Genomic DNA, 21,035 nt, shown 5'->3' with positions numbered 1-21,035 from the left:
ACTCCTTCGACTAAGAAGGAGGACGAAAACTGTTGCGACTACCTTATATAAGAAAACTCTAGAAGTTTTCTTATAAGTAGTAAACGTGTTAATTTAAATTAATGAACCTTTCGTCCGCAGAGAGGGCGCTTATGGCAGCGGGCTGTCGGTGTCCCATGACTCGGTGTTCACGGGAGAAAGGTCCGGTGATGAATCGGGTGATGAACGGCCTGGAGCCCTCGGGATAGCGCAGGTCGCAGCTTCGCATAGGGTAAGTTTCATCATCAGTATTCTATTAGTCCATTCCTAAGTTACAGTGTGCTCGGCACATGTTTTCTAGTTCTGTTCTATAAATAAACCCACTAGTTGTTTGTTCAACTGTACCTGTCACCTTCAAAGTGTGAATTCCGACAATTTATAATATTCCTAATGAAGTAAGTCGAATGAAACTTTTTGGTGTCTTTATTACTTTTGCTTTACATAAATGTCTGAACAAAAATAGGGAATTTCGAGTGTTCCCACTTTTGATTACTAGCGACATCTATTATCCTAATATGAAGTCAACGTTCAATGTTATTCATATTAAATAAAAAATATGCAGGATATATTTAAATAATTTGATAATACGGTAATAAACTTGTGTAGTATTTTCTCTTGCTCAGTTATCTTCAAAAACAATAAACTTCTAATGTATGCCTTAACTTTAACTGTAATACGCGCCATCTATCGGTGAATTTCAAAACTAATAAAAAGCAAAAGCCTTTTCATAATTCAATTCTTTCATTATTGGTATAAGAATTAATAAAATTAAATAATCATTGCTTATTACGTCACAAATTTATATAGACTTTCAGTTTCGAAAGTTATTCATAAAAGTACTTTGTCATCTTTAGAAACTCAAGTAAAGATATTGGTACTCGAATCTGAATGATTTCTTAATATTTCATGTTAAGTAATATCGATAATTTTGAATTGTAAATACTTTCACTGAATGACAATTTGTTGTAAAGATGATATTATTGAGTTAAAGAGATCAGAAATAAAGAGATATAAGAACATATTATTTTTTTTCCAAAAGACTAAAAAAGTGCCAGTAACTAAAACTCAAAAAAGTTTCCCAAAAAATGTCAACGTAAAGCTTAATATTTATAATAGCACTAGCTGTCGCCCGCGACTCCATCCGTGCAGAAATAAATAAAACTAAATAAGTAGACTATCAGTTCTTCCGGTAGCTCTACCTCAGTTGCCACTTATTTAATCGAGATTCTCCGTCCATCTATCCATACATCTAAACATTCGCAATTATAATGTTACTAAGATTAATTATTGACTTATGTGACATCATAAAACGATGCATCATTAATAAAGAATATGATTTTAAGGTAATTGTCACTAACGCACATAACACTTGTTCTTGACCTGTTTACCCGATGTAACGAAACGGATTGAAGGTTTGGATATAATATCACAGGTTCACGCAACAGTGAACTTGAGCCATTCAAGCTGAACTGAATACAGACTGAACGATGAATTGTAGTACAAATTAAATCTTACTATAATTATAAAATGTATGGATGGATGGATATTTGTTATGATAGGAAGAAAATCCGACACAGTGCCGGTGTAGCGGCGGAACACTAGCCTTATTAAAATATCAACGCTTATGTCCCCTCACTAATCAATCTGACACTTGACTTAACGAAAGCGCGACATTCGTGCCAAAGGATTCTAACTAATATTGTAGGCTACTATTTTTTTTCCTGTGTAGAGTTGCGGCGATAGCTAGTCAAAATATATAAATCGTAATAGTGGATAGAGATTTTTCCCCAAGTGTCCTAGCAGTATAGGATTTCAGTTAGTTACTTTGTTTTTTAACAAATAATGTTTTTATAATAACTTAGGTATTTGAGGTCGTTGACCTTTTATTTACGTTATCCGGTAAATAAACTGAAGTGATTTTATAATGTAACTTTTATGATAAACGAACGTACAAAATGGTTGTGCACACATATGTATGTTTTGTACACACATGTGTATATTTTGTGCACACATGCACAAATCGCGCACAGTCGGGTTCTTTTCCTGTCTGGCGACGTTGAGTCATTTCCCTTATGACCAGATATCTTTCCACTTTTACTTTATTTTGTTTTACTCAATTATTAAATAATCGTGTTATAAAAAAGAAAAGATATTTTTTTAAATTAATATCCACTAGTTTAGAAAACGTAAAAATTGCATTATGGTATAATTTTAATCTTTTTCTGTTTATTTATAAATGTTTATAAGAAATTTTTACTGTCACGAAATATGTCATTTAAAATTTTTGTTTAGTCTGATTACAAAATGTCGAATTTCACAATTGATCAGTGACACAAATGCTTTATTTCCGATTATTCATTCAAACGCAACTTATTCGAACAAAATACAATTTAGTTACTTTCAACAAGCAGATTATTATCATCTTCTTCATATTACTAAGTACTATCATAGAATCTGGCGGTATTCCATATTGAAAGGGACGTTTGAACGATTCGTAATCATCGAGTCGATGTCTTGGAAACAATTATCAAAATAGCTATTAAATGTGTATGCACAAAAAAGTTGCGTCTATTTGCTTCCTAATTGGATATAGTGGGGCGGAGCAAATTTTCTGTAAATGACACACCGCGAGAGGCCCTGACTGTACATAAGATAAACTTGAATTAACTTATTAGTTTCCTTTATATCACACAATGCGTGTTTGTCTGTGATGACGTCACCAAAGCTAACACTGCGCTTTGTGCTTATGTGAAGCTTGCGTAAGACATGCATATACTTATGTAACCGTTGGTTTACATTGACGAAACACTCATAAAATATTGTCATCGATTTCTTAAAAAGTTGATAGTTATATTTTTTTGTCTCCGCAGTGATTAAAAAGTAAAATACGAAATATATTAATATGAAATAAAAAAGACATGCCACTAGAATAATTGTTTTAAACGATAGATAAATTGAATTAAATTTTGGCCAAGCGTAATTTAAAGTTTTAAGGAAAAATTATATCTGATTTTAGTTATATTTTTTTAATCTATAATCTAAATAGTAAACGGTAATGATATCTTGTTGACTTGTCCTAAATCAACATTAAGGAACACTTAAAGCTTTACTCCAGCAAATGTTTATTGGAATTATTATTTAGTAATACCAGTGATCGTACGTTTGATTCTGCGATCCGATGAGATGGGATGACTCAGTCTGCACCATACAGCGCGCGACGCGGTCGCCTCTCGCTTCTAATTTCGAATAACTTTTCGCGATCTGTGCATTCTTTTTTCAAATATTGTATATGTGGACAGTGTTTTTGTATTCTAAAAAGGTTTTATTCAAATAATTAAAATTAATTTAATCTATTGATTTATAAACGTTATTTTAAAATGAATTTATAATATTATAATTAAAATAATTGTCGATTTTCCATAGTGTTGGATGTATTTGTGTGTTTTAATTTTTTTTATATAAATTAATTCTTTTTTTTTAAAGCGTTGAAGTAGAATCTTATTGGTAGTGAGCTTGTGAGTCATGTTTTGCAGGCGTCGAATCAATATCGGACTGGTTGTGTGGTTTGACATTGAGTTGGATGTAAAAGTTTATTACGATTGGATAATTTGGCTCTCTATTTATTTTAATTACTTTTACTATCTCTAATAATGTCTTGTTTTAAAATGTATATTCCCATTAGACAAAGACGTAGTATAGATATATAATTTATATATTTTTTAATTTAAAATGGGCATATAAATACTAATATACATTAAAATTACGATATATCTTAATAATGTTGAGTAGTTGATGTTGTTTCTTTAAAAATAATAAATTTTATATTCAAACAAATAAAAGAATAACTGAACTTTAATTCCAGTTATAGCTCGAAAACTTTGAAACATCGTCTATCTATATAAAATCATCTTTTGAACATAACTAAGTATTTTGAGTTCTCTATCTTTAAATAAATAATTTTTAATTTTAAACTCTTATTTATTGTTCTTTAATGAATTGAAATATACGTTACACAACATATCTTGTAAATAAAACACGTAGCATTCTTGTCTAGAACCGGTTTTATCAGTTTTTTTTTTATAAAATAATTGGGCATCGGTTCGTTTGCAAATTGCCATTAAAAGATGCAATAAAATTTATCACGCCGTGTAGATTAATCGAACTAAATAACTTCCTATTAATAAATCCATCTAGATTTACTTTAGTTTTTTACTTTACTTAGGTAAACAACTATATAATTAGTTCAAATATTCATACTTGAATAAATATCTACATTCTGTACTCAGAGTTATCAAGTTCTATACTAAGGGAGACATACATGCTTATTAAATCTATAAAAAGGAATTGTTAAGTATCCATTTAATGTTTCTAAGTATAAGACGTTAATTTGTCTTTCTGGAATAGTATTACGCATAGTAAGTCTAAGTAATTTTCAAATAGGTTTAAGTTATCGTTAAGTAAAGTTAACTTAGAAAGGATTAAAATATAAAAGACCTCAGGTGTTCCGGCAAAGCTGAAATAGGTTAATTATAAATAAAAGCCTTGTTTTATAAATATTATAATTTATTTCGTGAACAAAGTTTTAATAAGTTTGAAACAAAAGAAGTCTTAATGAGAAAAGAAGACGAAATATTTCTGTTTGCGAAACACTTTTTAATATTGTCTTGGATATTCAGTTATTAATTAACCGAAGGAAAGTTAGTTAATGATTACATTTATTTTGTTAATAAATATAACGATAAATTTCATAAAAAATTATGATAAATAAGTTTGAATATAGTTCTTTTTTTTCTCTTTATTTTTTTTTGGGGACTTTTGTTCTTTTGAACATGTCAGTCCCATAATCAACAAACACATAATCAATCAACTTAGGAGCTAATTACAAAAATATAGTAAACTATACAAGCAAGCGATATAAAATTAAAAAAAAGCAATGATAATAATAAAAACAATATATAACAAACCAAAATATTCACACTTAATTAATATCTATAAAGCCTTTAGCACCATATGAATATAGTTCTTAATCGCGGAACAGTAAAGACGGTAAAGACAGTTTTTTTAACTCTGTTTCAGGTAATATATAGTAAAAAGTTTTACTAATAAAAATGTAAATAATCAAATACTAATACTGCTTTATGTAAAAACTTACTAAAAACATAAGATATATCAATAATATATACCTAAGACAGTTCTTTCAAAGGTTTTAAAGGATGGGAAGTGGAAGTGGACTTTCCGGATGAGAGGATGCATGGAAAGGGAAAATATGTTCTCTCTGTGCATCCTCTCATCCGTCGATTAAAGGTAGGCAACGTATATGCAATTGCGTATGTCTATGGGCAACGGTCACTTCGCTATTTCACCAATTCAGGTGACCGCTCGCTCGTTTGCCACCTTATGATATAAAAAAAAACGTTTAAACATTTTTTTCTCTTTATTTTTTTTAGGGACTTTTGTTCTTTTGAACATGTCAGTCCCATAACAATCAACTTAGGAGCTAATTACAATTATAAGTATACAAGCAAGCGATATAAAAAAAGCAATGATAATAACAATAAAAAAAAACAGGCAATAATATTTACACTTAATTAATATCTACAAAGCCTTTACATTTCGGACGCTGTCTGCTAGATCCGACAATGATCGTGTAAACTTATATGCTTTTTTTTAAAGCATACAATGTAATATATATGAGTTAAATAGAGCTTTAAAGCTTCTTCCTTATTAAGTTAACTGTATGAAATATAATATTGTAACATTATCTGTTATGTAGGCGTATGACTTGTTAACTACAATTTTGAATACTTTAGAATGTTGCTTGGATATACTTAGACGTAATTATCTTTGTAAGATCTTATTTAATAAGTAAAATTAATATTTTGGATGAAAGTTTAATTGCCACATTAAGAAGTATGAATTAAGTTATCCAAACTACTTACTTATCATCTATAGGAGGTTATGGTAAAAAGTAAAAACAACGGTTAAGGATTTAAATATCTTTGTGTATAATATCCTTTTTATAATAAACACTATGGAGGTATCTGTCCGATCCCAGCAAAGTCAGAAGTGAGAATAAAAAAAAATCAGGGGGTCGGGCGTTTTTTTACCAATACCATAAACAATCTTTTATCATAAACAATAGAACAGTCATAGATTAAGTTTTGTATAGATTGTAAATTTAAATAATTGCAATATCATCCGTAGGTTTCTGTGTTCAAAAACTAAGTTTAAAACATATTAACAATCTCTGTGTTGTCAAAGATTTTGATAGAGATGACGATATTTATACAGTGATTTGGTGTCAGAAACCTACGGTAAACTATGAATACGTATAACTATTCAATAAATTTATCAAAGTTATTAATACTAAGGTTTTTTATTCGGGTTTTTTGCATGTGCATATTGCAGAGAGCAAAAGGCTCCCCGCATCCTCGACCTTGACCCAACCACTTTGACCCGCACTTGACCCACATTTTAAATGCATAAAAATGCGCTGAGCTTTACATGGAATTGGGAACTGCAGATTAAAATTTGAAACGTTAACTATATTACTTCTAAAATATAGTAAGATCCTCTTAAATTAAAAACGCGTTTTAACCTTTTGACAGCCGCTGAATATGGACGTCAACATGGTTATGTGTTTTACCATAAATGTAGTACTTAATTACTTATTGGTCCTCGCATTTTACAAGCCTACGCATGTTTCAATAGCAATGATTTGACAAAAATCCGCGCCGGCCGTTATAGTCACTTTATAAAAAGGTTCTCGTATGGTTAAGCCAAAATATATTTGATATATTCATAGAGCGTCGATAGCTCAGTGGTCAAGCACTTGACTTGCAATCCAGGTCCTGGGTTGGAATCCCGTCATGTACCAATTTGTTTTTCGATTTCCGATTTACATATGTACATTTATCCGACGTTCTTACGGTGAAGGAAAACATCGTGATGCAACCTGCAAATATCTGAGAAGTAATTCAAAGATATGTGTGAAGTCAACCAACCCGCACTTGGCCAGCGTGGTTGACTATGGCCTAATCACCCTTAACATGGAGTAGGCTTCGAGCCCCTCGGTGGGGATGTATAGTGAGCTGATGATGATGATATTCCAAGTTTTTTACAGTAATGCACTAAGCTTTTGTTATTAATTTTTTAAATGAATACGAGCTAAATTTATATTGCTATAGAGTTAACTTAGTCTTTAGATTAGTACTTTTTAAACTGAATACATTTTCACTTATTGATTGTTGTCCAGTGCCGAAATTCTTATACAAAAACAATCTATCTCTGTTTAATTCAATACGAGTGAGAGAGATAACTATATATATTTTAATATAAATGTTTCAGTAGTTAACAAGACATGTTTAGGCATTTTTTGCGCAGTCCGTCTCTGGTTATATCAGAAAAAGTTAAATTACAGTTAGACGCTAGTTTAAAAGGAACTGTTCTTTAATAAATTAAAAATTCTGTAAGTTACTGCATCATACTTTATGGTCCGCCGATTATTAGTTAAGTTAGTTACTTAGCCTCAATTTATGCTTAAAAAAGCTGTGCCGCGACTCTGTCCGCTACGAATTAGTAGCCTAAGTGTTCTTCCAGACTCTACATGTATACCAAATTATAGCGACATTTATGTACATGTTCTGGAGATAACTTATAATAAACATCCATTCATCTAAACATTCTTATTTAAAATAATAGTAAAAAAAATCTTCTTATATTTACGTTGAAAAAAATTTATAGCTTAGAACTGACTATCATATGGGTTCGCTCGTTAGTATGTAAGATTTAGGAATATCAGAAATTATAAATCAAGGAAAGCATATCCTATATGCTTTTATAAAAATACCGATAAAAGTTTGAAATTATAACTACGGTATTATAAACAGCAATTCTCCGCTTTCTATTTCGTTTTGGCAAAGATTCAATTCGATATGAATAAATTACTATATACCCCAACTTGTCCTTGACATTGCGAGGAAATCGAATTATTATTTAAATATTTAATGCTGCAAAGATAGTTATTTTAAATTATAATATATTATATTTATAATTTTTTTATGATGACAACTAAACTCAACGTAAAAAAAAGTCACACACTTTTTTTAAGCTATAGAATTTATGTATTAACAAGCTCTCTCCGTCCGCCGCAAGACTCCGTACGCACGGAATTAAAGAAAAACTTAATTAGTAGCCTATGTGTTCTTCCAGGCTATGTGTATGTCAAATTTAATTGAAAACCGTTCAGCCGTTCCGGAGATACCTTCAAAGGGTCTTGACAGACAGACGTACGGACAACAAAGTGATCCTATAATAGGGTTCCGTTTATTAGATACGGAACCCTAATCCTTACATCTAAACATTCGCATTTATAATATAAGTAAGGTATTTATATGTGTTTTACAAAAAGTACCGTAAAATTTTATTACTTTTTATAATATCTTCTAAATGTTCCATAATTAAAAAAATATGAAAATAACTACAATGAATAACATTAAATATTATAAGAAGAATATAAGTTTCAGTAAAAACTGTTTTTGTCTTATGTAAATCGTAATCACACTGCCTATCAAACGTGCTTAGAAAGCAAAGAAGGTCTTCAGTCGCCGTTTCGGTGGGGTGACTGCCTTTCCAAAATCTCTTACTGCAACAATATGTTTCATCTGAACAGTATTTTGCGTACTTTGTGACTATATGTACGGCTTTCGTAAAAACAAAATACATTCGATAGTTTTAAAAAAAATTAAGACAGTGTTTTGTTTTTTTTTTGTAGAGTGTGTTATTCATTTTGATAGATAAAATAGTATAGTATAGTGGTTGGCTATTTTTTTTGTGGCTAAAATTTGAATATCGTTTTTTGTCATATAGTCTGTTTTTTTAACCGTGTTCTTGTGAAGTGAGTATTTGTAAGGATGGGTCGGTCATTTCGAAATGCTTTACGTACAATATGGATTGTTAAATGGCTGGTTGCAACGAAAGTATTTTTGGTAAATAATATTTTTTATTTTTTTATATGCAGCAATTCCTTCACAATTTTTATTACAAAAATAATCGTGATTTATTAATTCGTGATACAATCAATCATCATCATCATCAGCTCACTATACGTCCCCACCGAGGGGCTCGGAGCCTAAGTTAAGGGTGATTAGGCCATAGTCAACCATGTAAGGGTTGGTTGTTTTCACACATATTTTTGAATTTCTTCACAGATATGTGCAGGTTGCATCACGATGCTTTCCTTCACCGTAAGAGGTCGGATAAATGTACATATGTAAATTGGAAATCGAAAAACACATTGTTACATTGCGGGATTTGAACCTGCAGATTGCAAGTCAATTGCCACCGAAGCTCTCGATGACCAGTGGAAATAGATACTAAACGAATACTAAACAGAAACATGACTCATCCTGTATCTTTACAAATCGAAAACGGAATCAAAATATAAACATTAAACAATTTTATGTCGCTACCGTAATGGAGACCACCATATGCTACCATTACATTGCCAAGTTTTATCGCGTAATAAAATAAATGGACATACTAAAGCAGCAATGTAACATGTAGTTTGCGATTGTACTGTATACGGATGATTTTTCAATGCGTATTTGATTTAAGTATATAGGGAGAGATAATGGTATGAGGTTTGGGAAGAAATAAATGTTTTCAAGTGTATATCCAATACATAATGTAACAAGGTAAAGATAACGAATAAGGTCATAGTATCAAACAGGTTTACTCCACACAAACACGTAGTTAGAGAAATAAATTTGCTTCCCAGTAAAGAGCTATTTATAATACTAACATTTTCAAACGTAATGGTTATGAAATTTACGTCCGCGACAATACAAACAAATAGCCAGACGTCCGGATAAAGCCGCACATAGGTAGGCTTTTTAATCGCATGTCCGGCCAAAATAAACGGTGTCTGGGTTGTCCGGTTTTCGGTAGACTTTTAACATTACGCAAAGGAGAGTATCCGAGTGAAGCAATAATGTAGTGTGTCCGGCCTTTCTACCCAAATGTCCGGCCAAATTGATCTGTCCGGCTATTTGGTTTGGCGAACTGGCAAGACTACATACAAACATATAAGTATATGTATGATGGCTGGGCTGAGTCAAGTTTAAATTGCTGACTCAGCACATCATGAATCAGCCGACTAATTGCTTTGTTGCTATTTTAGCCATTATCACTACTGCTGGTTATATGTCGATTTGTTTATTTAGTTAATGTAACGTAACTTGAGCTGCAGCTTTACCCAACTGATTGTTGTATAATTTAAGTATGTATATATGTTAATTCCTATCTTAGAGTTTTTCAAAGAAACATGTGAATAACAATATAATTTTGTATAGAGGTTTTAATGAAAACCTATGGTTTCAAAACTTACTGACTGAGAATTTAAAACGCTTAAAAATGTCCCTTAATATACGTTCTATAAGTATAATCTCCTAAAATAGCGGGAAAAGTTTGGATGAGAACAGCTGTAGATAGCGACAAGTAGAGTAACATGGAGGAGGCCTATACCCAGCAGAGGACATGACAGTTTTTTTTATTATTTGACTACTATGTAACTTATAACAAATATTGTATTATACCATGTTAAATAAAAAGCTTAATATTATAAGTAAAATCTCCACTAAGGCACTGTTTAAGTATAAATCATTTCCTTTGTTATTCCAGTTTTAAATACAAAAGGATATATATGTGTTATTCACGTATTTCCACAATGAAAACCGACGGTTATCTTGTTCTTAAGCAAGTCTATGACATGGTATTACAAAAGCTGTCCCGCCTACATCTCATCGCGTAAGCTCAATTTAATAACAAATATATACAATTTTTGTTGATGCAATTAATCATTTTCATAGCTCACAGTATTGTATTTGAAATTTAATTTACGTTAGATTATTAATATTATATTTGTTTTATGAAATAATAAATTTGCGGTTACAGTTATATAAGATTTAATGTAAAATTTCATTTGCTTAAGGAAAATAATAATAAACTTCATTTTGTTTACTTCAACTAACATTTTATAAAATTCTAGATTGTTTAGTAAAGATAGATTGATTTTTTAAGTGGTCCAGGTCATGATTCTAGGGTTCACGGAAGACTTGGCAGTGGTCCACAAGTTCACAAGTTGAAAAAATAAATTATGGTTTTCACTAAAACTATTAAAAATTAAAAAGGAGTCTATACGTAAAAAAGTTTGAGAATCTCTGGATTTTTTATTATAAATATTGGTTAATTTGTAGCTGATTTTGCTATTTTATTATGGAAAATTATCGTGATATAAAAATATATATCATTGTTATTAAAAACCGTGACTATTTAATGTTTAAACTAACGGAACTCATTAGTTATAGCTCTCACTGATTACGTGTTATTTCCTAGTAAATTATTTAACCACACTTTCTTAGAAATTATCTGATATTTTTAGTTATATTTATTAATATATTAATTTGTCTTTAACTTATCTGCTGTTGGAAGAATAACTTTTTCAATTAATGCATATTCTTGTTAAATTTGAATTAAAAAAACGTAATAAGTAGTCTATGCGTACTTCCAGACTATGTTCTATATCTATGCCAAATTTCATCGAGATCCAATGAGCAGTTACGGAGATACCTTCAAACAAACATCCATCTATTAAGTCATTTAAACATTCGCTTTTATATTATTAGTAAGATTAGCTGATTGCTATATTTAATTTAAAATGCATACATTGTATTGGCAGATGAACGTCATATTCGATACATTTTATTTTTATATCAGAAGGGGGCAAACGAGCAACGAATCGCCTAAAATTATTTGATCCGACGCCCATTGACATCTGCAACGGCAGAGGAACCGCAGATGCGTTGCCGGACATTATGGTTATGATGTCATATTTTCCTTAAAATGTAATTTTACGTAAATATAATAGAATAAAGGAAATTAAATTATGGATATCTTTATATACTTCGTTATGTTTATACTAAAGATCTTAAATCGTGTGGTTTATTTTTTGTTAATAATGTATTGTCGGTTTGGAATAAAATATATAGTATTTTCCTTAAATACGATACATAGACTAGAATTATATATGTAAATATGCAAGATTTAAAACAATAATATGTACATGTAATTTTAATGGTTTTTGACAGATCATTGAAACAAGTAAAACGATTTTCCTTAACCTTTATCCTTTATAGAATTAATCACCATGTTTGCTTTAACGTTAAATTGACTCATAACTTGTTTTTGCACCATTTGACAGTTTTAGTTGTAAATTTGCGCGCGCAAACGTTTGACATATTTATTGTTGCGTTCGAAAATCGACAATTTTTTTTTAATTATTTTTGTTTGATTTTTAGTTTTTTTTTGTGTTTTAATCTAGAGTGTGTGTAAATATGATAATGCAAAAGTGATAAAACAAATAAAGTGATGAATCAAGCATGGAAAAGAAGATTCTGTTGGGTGACGAGAGCTAAGCTATCAGTGTTATGGGTGCGTTTGTTAAAATTTTAATAATAATAATAATTCGACTCATCCGATGACAAAAGTTATGTTTATAGTGAGATCCTTTTTATGTGTATTTTTAACATATTGAATATTTCTAATATATAAAAGCAGACTACTAAAATAAATTTCAAAAAAATTGAATATTATTTTTGTATCAGCGCCATCTATTATTCCTAATCTAAACATTTTTGTGCCACAAACAAGATAGTTCAACTCAAATCATAATTATGTCTACTAATTTACTATCAACCGTGAGTTTTTGGGACCAAATCTATTTATAAAATATATCTTCATACCTGTTATTATCTTTCACAATACGGAGATAACAATATGTTTGAAACAGAGATTTGGGCCTCAGAAACCTACGGTTAGGTGTATACACGGGTATGTAAAATATAAGATATATATGTATGGTGTGTTATTACAATATTGCAAGCTCCGAGCAGAGTTCTAACGGAAGGCGATAACATATCAACGCAGCATCCGGCCTCTAGGCATCTTAAAAATTACATACAATTCTACACATGTACCTGCTTAGATTGTATGTTTATGCACACAATAAATAAGTTATTTACGACAAAGAACTGTTATAAGTTAAATTAATAAGTTAAATTATTATTTATTTATATAGTATTGTGAAGCGTAATATAAATGGGAATTAATTACAATAAGGAAAACTATAAGGAAGAACATACACAATATTGGTTTATGTTCTGGAAAAAAGTGATTTTGTAAAGTAATTGTCGCCCGCGTCCGTCCGCGCGGTATTAAAAAAACTCAAATTCTAGTCTATGTGTTCTTCCAGACTATGTTCTACATTAATGTCAAATTTCAGCCAGATCCATGCAGTCTTTCTGGAGATATCTTCTAACAAATATCCATTCATCCATTAGTGAGAAAAGTGAGATTCAAAACTAATGTAATTGTTGTCTTTAACTAGGCTGAGCTGGTAGCAGCAGTCCGGAGACGAGGGCGCGGCGAGTGCAGTGATGATGAGGAGGACCTGGGCTTGCCACGCAGCCCTCCCGCCAGCCCACCCACCGACAAGGCTGACAAGGTAAGCAGTGCAACTTTTAAACATTTATGTTTAGTTAAATTCGTAGTTTCTAACAGCGCCATCTATGTTTGTGATATATAACTATTGTTGCTTGTACCCAAACATGTTGAAAAATGGTTTATATTTTTGAAAATAGATGGCGCTTAAAATATAAAACTTTATCTTTCCAATCTTATATTCATTTTAAGATATTTTTTATCTTTTATGTCAAATCTTATGACACATATAAAATGTTATCAGTGGATTTTATCGTTGCTTTATATATTTAAGTTACTGATAAGTTATGAATTGTACCAAAAAGGTATCAAAAATCACATTGTTTTATTACTTTGCAATTCTAACCAACAATTTCTTTTTCAACGCGATTCAAATGTTATATTTTATTGAGATTTGTCAACTTTTGCAAAAAGATCAATGCACTTGAATAATGTCAACCGGATGCATTGATGCCACACTCGCATTTGTCGGACAAAGTTCAACTTCAATAAACAATATTAAACAATAAATTATACGAAACTTATCCCATGCAATTTTGAAGTCTCTTCTAAAAGACACTTAAGGTAGAACTTATTCCTTTTTTTAAAGCTTTCAAGTCTAATTTTTAATCTATATTTTTAATGTAATAATGCAAATTGTATTTAATATTAAGTTTATTTTTAGTCGATTTTAAAAAGAAGGAGGTTATCGATTCGTTTATATGTTTTTTTAATTAATTTTTCAGACATATGTCACCGTAAAATTGTTAATATTTTTTTAATTTCATAATATCACTAGTTTTATAAACTAGACTAGAATAATTTTATTTGCTCGATGTGTACAGAGCTCTATAGAATATACATTGTGACCGTATGTTCGCGCGTTGTGCGCATGCGTCGACCTCGCACCACTTTCACTGTTGCATCCTACGCGCCAGACTATCTTTGTTATAACACATATAAGTTAACTGCTGTTTAAGTAATCTTTATTTAACGAAAAAAAAATATTAATTTTTTATTTTGGATGATGCTTACATTCTAAAAATACATAACAAAACTTTCTCAATCACATATTAAATCTTACTAATATTGTAAACGCGAATGTTTGTTACAATGTATCTCTAGAACGACTACATGTATCTTGCTGTAATTTAGCATAGGTGTAGAATATAATCTGGAAGAACACATAGGATATTAATTAAGTTTTTATTTAAACCAGTGCGGACGGAGTCGCAGGATACAGCTAGTAAACTATGAAGCATCTATCACAAAAAAGGCTAAAGAATCTATCATATTATTGTATAATTATTTAATTTAACGTAGAACATTGAGGTTATCAATGTAGAGTATCTTTATTAAATATTTACATGTACACATAGAGCGTCGGTGGCTCAGTGGTCAAGCACTTGACTTGCAATCTGCAGGTCCTGAGTTCGAATCCCGCCATGTATCAATGTGTTTTTTGATTTCCGATTAACATATGTACATCCGACGTTCTTACGGTGAAGGAAAACATCGTGATGCAAACTACACATATCTGAGAATTTTCAAAGAAATATGTGAAGTCAACCAACCCGCACTTGGCCAGCGTGGTTAACTATGGACTAATCACTCTGAACTTAGGGTAGGCTCCGAGGCCCTCGGTGGGGACGTATAGTGAGCTGATGATGATGTACACATATCCCTGGAACTTAATTACCATGGGTTTCCACTGTCAAAATATTGGTTGTGGACTTCCACGGATGTAAATAATCTTTATACTATGAGTCCCATTCCTCTGCCTCTTTACCATATAAAACTACTTGTTAAAAATCTTAAAATATTGCCGTTTTCAAAAGATTTAAACTACGCAATATGCGTATTAAAACCTCTTTACTACAGTATTTTCTTACTTCTTACTAATATTATAGTGAATGTTTAGATGGATGGATGTTTGAAGGTATCTCCCAAACGGCTGAACGGATCTCGATGAATTTTGACACGCATGTAGTCTGGAAGAGCACGTATCCGTGCGAACGGAGTCGCGGGCGACAGCTAGTAAATTATAGAACATATGACATAACTTAAAATGAACTTAGTAACGGAAGTATTTAATATCTAATATCCTACCGCGATTAATTGCGCGTACAGACGTTGACAAATGACATGAGTAACAAAAGCGGATCACTTTCATTTTCGTAATTATTCCATTTCTTAAGACGGATGTTGATAACATATCTTCCTATTACGTATGTAATATAATATTGTAACGTATTTTTTACCAAATTCATATAAAGATAAACCTATTTAATTTAGGCTACAGCTGATAGACTAGTGGTCACCCGTGACCTTGACTGGAGAATTTAAAAATAGCCTATAATATTCTCACGTACATCAGCTATCTTCCCGTCAAAGTACCATCAAGATTGGTCCAGCTGATGATAACCAGGAATACATAAGGCCTTGCAAACAAAAATGTATAAAAAAATGTTTATACGTTCGTATCAATACGAATGCATCAAGTGTACGAAATATACATTTTTTCCAGACTTCATTAATACGTAAATATTACGGCATCGATTATGAACTCCGACAGTTTATAATCAGACTAGGTATATTACAAACTAGTAAGCAAATTGTAATATAAATATGCAATACAATTTATGTTTAAATGCAATTGCTGTAAAAACAGTAAGTTAATTATAATAGTAACAAATGTATTGTTTCGTAAATTAACCTCAATTTATATACTACTAGCTATAGCCCGCGACTCCGTCCACACGGAATTAAATAAACTTAATTAGTAGTCTATGTGTTCTTCCAGACTATGTTCTACATCTATGCTAAATTTCAACAAAATCCGTTCACGCGTTCTGGAGATACATTCGAACAAACATCCATCTAAACATTCGCAATTATATATATATATATATATATATATATGTTGACATAAACAAATGAAAAGTATTAATCATATCAAAATGTCATTTATTGCCACAGATAAAAAAATAATCGACATCACAGGGGACCGAAGAGCTGGCAGCTACCTCGGACAAAGAATTAGTTTAGTTATCCAAAGGAGAAATGCTGCTAGAATCATCGAAACCTTGCCTAAAGAGACTTCTTTTAATAATATATTTTAGTAAATTATTCCTTTTTAATATTTTATTTATTATCATAGTTTTAAGACTTATCACGCAAAAGCAAAAGGCAAAAGTATTAATTATGTTAATCCATCCCACACACATGGCTATATACGAGCACGCGTCGCAACCACATATGACCATTTAAGGCTTCCCTGTATTTGTGCTGAGGCAATGACAAACATTGCCTAAATGTTGGAACAAATGTTTGTGAAGTCTCATGACTTAACATTCTAAATTTACATTTAAATTACACGTTTTTTTTAAAGAATTTTCGTCGTCTTCTGGCCCTTTTCCCTACAGATGGTCGACATAATACTTATCCATACATGTCTATGAACTGTCATATCTGAAATATGAATTACTTCTTTCTTTCATTCAATTTTAAATCCATTCATTCATTCTAAAATTATATTTACATTCTTACAGTAATTAAATGACTAATTAATTAAACTACCAAAATAATACTATAAACTATATACTAAAACTAAACCAAACTAAAAATAAAACTATATAATATAAAAAATCGACCCCAAATCGCTGCGGTCGCACGGTAGGGTTCCCAAGAGGCTGGCGGCATTTCCCCGTTGGATGGCCAGGCTCAACCTTTGGCCGATTCAATTCATTCTTCATATCTGAATTCATTCATTTGTACATGTATAATATCTTCTCACAATCTTTTAAAAACATTTTTTAATTAAAAAAAAAAAAAATATTGATAGTAACCGATTACTATTTTAGTGTTCTGACAATTTCTCTCTATTATGTTTAACTTCTAAACAAATAGAAAACTTACAAAATAGTTAAATGTGCTACAAAAATATCGTATACATTTGTGATAAAAGATATTGGATGTTGGCGTCACATTAGATATATTGGCCCAACTTGTTGGTCCGACTTGGAAGCGCATTATTTTGCTCTCCAGTCTTTGCGCGACGTTTGTTGGAAATGCACGTGTTTTAAAAATATAAAAAAAAAACCTTGTATAATCGCGCGCGAAAATATAAATGATTATAATAAATTAATTATTTAATAATTAGCTCTATTTTAGTGTTTATTTTTTTTTTGTTAAAATATTAACAATTATTGTTTTAAGATTAGACATTTAAATACTGTGTAGAAAGTTTTGTGTGTGTTTTTGTGTCGTGATTGACTGTACTGTGGGAATCTATTGTTTTAATTTTTTACCAACGATTACAATAGTTTTTTATTTAAATTTATTTAAATTGTATGTGAGTTTTTATATTATTATAATATATGACATTTCTTCATAACAATCAGAGATATGGAATTAATGAAAAAATTCGGTTTCTATTTAAAATATTCGAATTTAAATTCTCTTGCTGGATTACTTTGATGTACAAAACATTTTTTTTTCATCATTAATACTGGCTGTTATTTCGTTCAAATTAAAAACAAAATCAAGTCGGTTAATAGTCTATGCCCTATTCCAGAATTTTATCTATCTTTGTTCCTTCCTTTATTTCCGTTGGTATAACTACATACTAACGAACATACGTACATTCAAACTCTCCCATTTATTTTCTATTATAATTTTATAGAAACGGGAGGCTGAGTTTCAATGATTTAAGAAAGTTTAAGGTCAAGGTCAAAAGAGAAGCTCTGAGAACACAGCCTTGTAGCTATCGAATGATTTAGTAAGAAATTTAACCATAAATAAGCCACTGTAATGTCAATGATCGATTTTGCATTATCACACATTATATTAATTATTATATTTAAAACTTAACAGACCTAAGAATCGCAATACCAAATGTATTAACACGGTTATTGCATTTTTGTACTGTCTACTTTATTGAAAAAAAAAATTAGAACTATATTTGGAAATAGGGGTTTTCAAAATGGTAAAGCATTTAAAGCAAAGAGGTTATGATTGTCTATAACTTTTTAGTAACAGTAAAGGCCTTCCCTTATTCTTTTTTTAAATTTTTTTTTGAGGTTTAGTACCTCTGTCTCTAAGCATTCTCTACGTCTCATTGATTGAATGATGCGCAGACGAAACATATTATAACGGTATACAAGTTGTATGTCGTTTCGTAATTCGTTCTAACTCGTTAGGAATCACACGCGTTTGTTACACCGACGGGTTCATTAAGATAACACACGGAAAGTTGTTTGAAAACCTGTTCCAAAAGATGCTACATACGGTAACAGTTTTCGGAGGAAAGCTGGTTATAATAATATGGTTTGATGTTGAATGAAGATGGAGACTTAATTAGCTTGTGTTATATCCGGACGGTGCACGAAAGTGCTTTGCCTTTGAGGGTCCAAACCGTCATTCAATAAACGTACTACTTTTTAGGGCTCCAGGTTTTGCAACGAGGCACCCAATACGCAAACTCTATATAATTTATATTAGGGAACATACCTGTGCTAAGTCACCTATTTTTTAGTTTTATCGACCCCTCCCTCCCCTCGGTGACCACTCGTAGTATATGCCAAGACACCCCTCTCCCCCTTTAGTTTTTACGTAGTAATCCATAATTATGATTTTTAATAATAATAATTTGGCTTATACTCTTCTTTATAGCATAAGACTGCATGCATACTTAAATTATTAGTGAATTATGTGACAAAACCTGAGACCGCTTCTGTGACTGACCGTAGTATTTTAAGGACCCCCCCCCCCCCTAAACGGGTCACGTGGTATGGGTACGTACCCTTAGGATAAGTTAATGCCGACATACACGGACTGTTTCGACGACTTGAAGCAGTCGGCACAGTCTGCAATGTTTTAATTGTTGGCATAAATAGCACTTATTATGTACAAGTGAATCCGTATCAATTTCATTAAAAATACAAGATTAAATACATAAATATAGCTGATGCAGGAAGCACTTGTAATGTTGGAAATAGGTTTAGTGATGTCACGTCCGATATTTAATCTGTTTACTTCTTAAGTTATCTTACTAATATTATAAATGCGAATGTTTAGATGGATGGATGTTTGAAGTTATCTCAAGTACAGTTGAACAGATCTATATGAGAGAAAAAAATAAAGTTATTTAAACCGAATAACACCGATTTTTTTGACAGTGGCAGAGCCCGCTTTAACATATTCGCACGAATTGTCCCGGCTCGCCCGGTAAAATACCACGACCACACAGAAGACAGGCGTGAAGTGGAAGCTATTACGCGTTTCGTCTGATAGTGTGCGTCCCGGAGGCCTAATTTGGTCCTCTTTCCCTTCCCACCCTTTTTTCGTAAGGAGAGGATGGGAAGTGGAAGTGGACTTTCCGGATGAGAGGATGCATGGAACGGGAAGATGTTTTCTTTGTGTGCATCCTCTCCGTCGATTAAAGGTAGACAACGCATATGCAATTGCGTGTGTCTATGGGCAACGGTCACTTCGCTATTTCAGCGATTTCAGGTGACCGCTCGCTCGTTTGCCACCTTATGATATAAAAAAAAAAGAATTTAACTTTAAGATTTGAAATGTCTTAATTTTCGTTAAGTCTAGTTCAGAAACACGTATTATTTTTCAACATACATTGGTACATTACTCGTATCCACAGTTTGTGTCTATTAACGGTTTCAACATTGAATTATAACAATTACATTCATGTGTATTGTGTATCACAAGATATAAGCACGAATGTTACGCAAACAGCCTTGCGTTTTACCAATGCCAACGTTCGTATAGCGTGATCGTTCATACTTTAGGGATTGCTAGTGTTAGAATCAAAAATTTATCGATGTTATCCAAAATGTATAGTTAGACGCAAGAGCGCGCTTGCGCCCTAAGAGCGCGGGCGCGCAGTGAGCGACGGGCCGCGTCCGCGAAATAATACCAGTACCACTCATCCTGATGAAGGGTCCCCGATGGGCTCGAAACTAGTCGGTGCCGCCACCGGACGTATATACGTGAGTGTTTAGCCGTGTTTATATATCAGTTTAGGTAGACGCAGGCAACAAAAACATCTGTTGCACGAATTGGTCTCGCCTAGTGTGATGACCACACAGAAGACAGGCGTCAAGTGGAAGTAATGCCCTGTGTTCTGATGTGTGTGCGTTACGTTTAGTCCTCTGTCCCTCACCTCATTCTTATAAGGAAGGAATGCTGTATACATAATGTAAAGATAATATTTTGTTTCGCTTAAGAAATTATAAATACGAGACCTTTACCTACATATAGATTTAATTCATTATTGTCGGCCATTTTGTAACTGATCTTATTTAAAGATTGAATTATTTTTCATTATGAAACTGAAACTGCTAAGAATATTTTTATATCTCGGCAAAGCGCATTATTTTGTTAACTTTCACTGCATTATGCAATTTATATAATAAATAATTACGAAAAGTGACACATTTTATTATAGTTATCGATATCGATAT

At 31.7% G+C, this 21,035-nt stretch overlaps 1 protein-coding gene across 2 annotated transcripts in view; it reads left to right on the top strand.

Moving 5' to 3' along the window:
- LOC106120705 (uncharacterized) overlaps positions 1-21,035 on the top strand; it is a 79,376-nt gene that overhangs the window by 42,826 nt on the left and 15,515 nt on the right. The window contains exons 5-6 of one of the 2 annotated variants that reach the window (XM_013316079.1): positions 121-250; positions 13,463-13,579. In XM_013316079.1, the coding sequence (XP_013171533.1) occupies positions 121-250; positions 13,463-13,579 (247 nt within the window). Of the gene's footprint in view, positions 1-120; positions 251-12,367; positions 12,508-13,462; positions 13,580-21,035 lie in introns of those variants that run through there. The other variant, XM_013316080.1, reaches the window with a different exon arrangement.

Source organism: Papilio xuthus, unplaced genomic scaffold, assembly GCF_000836235.2.
Source record: "Papilio xuthus unplaced genomic scaffold, Pxut_1.1 DF826949.1, whole genome shotgun sequence".
NCBI lineage: Eukaryota > Metazoa > Arthropoda > Insecta > Lepidoptera > Papilionidae > Papilio > Papilio xuthus.
The sequence above is the reverse complement of the archived record's forward strand: the minus strand, read 5'-3'. Positions and strand labels throughout refer to the sequence as shown.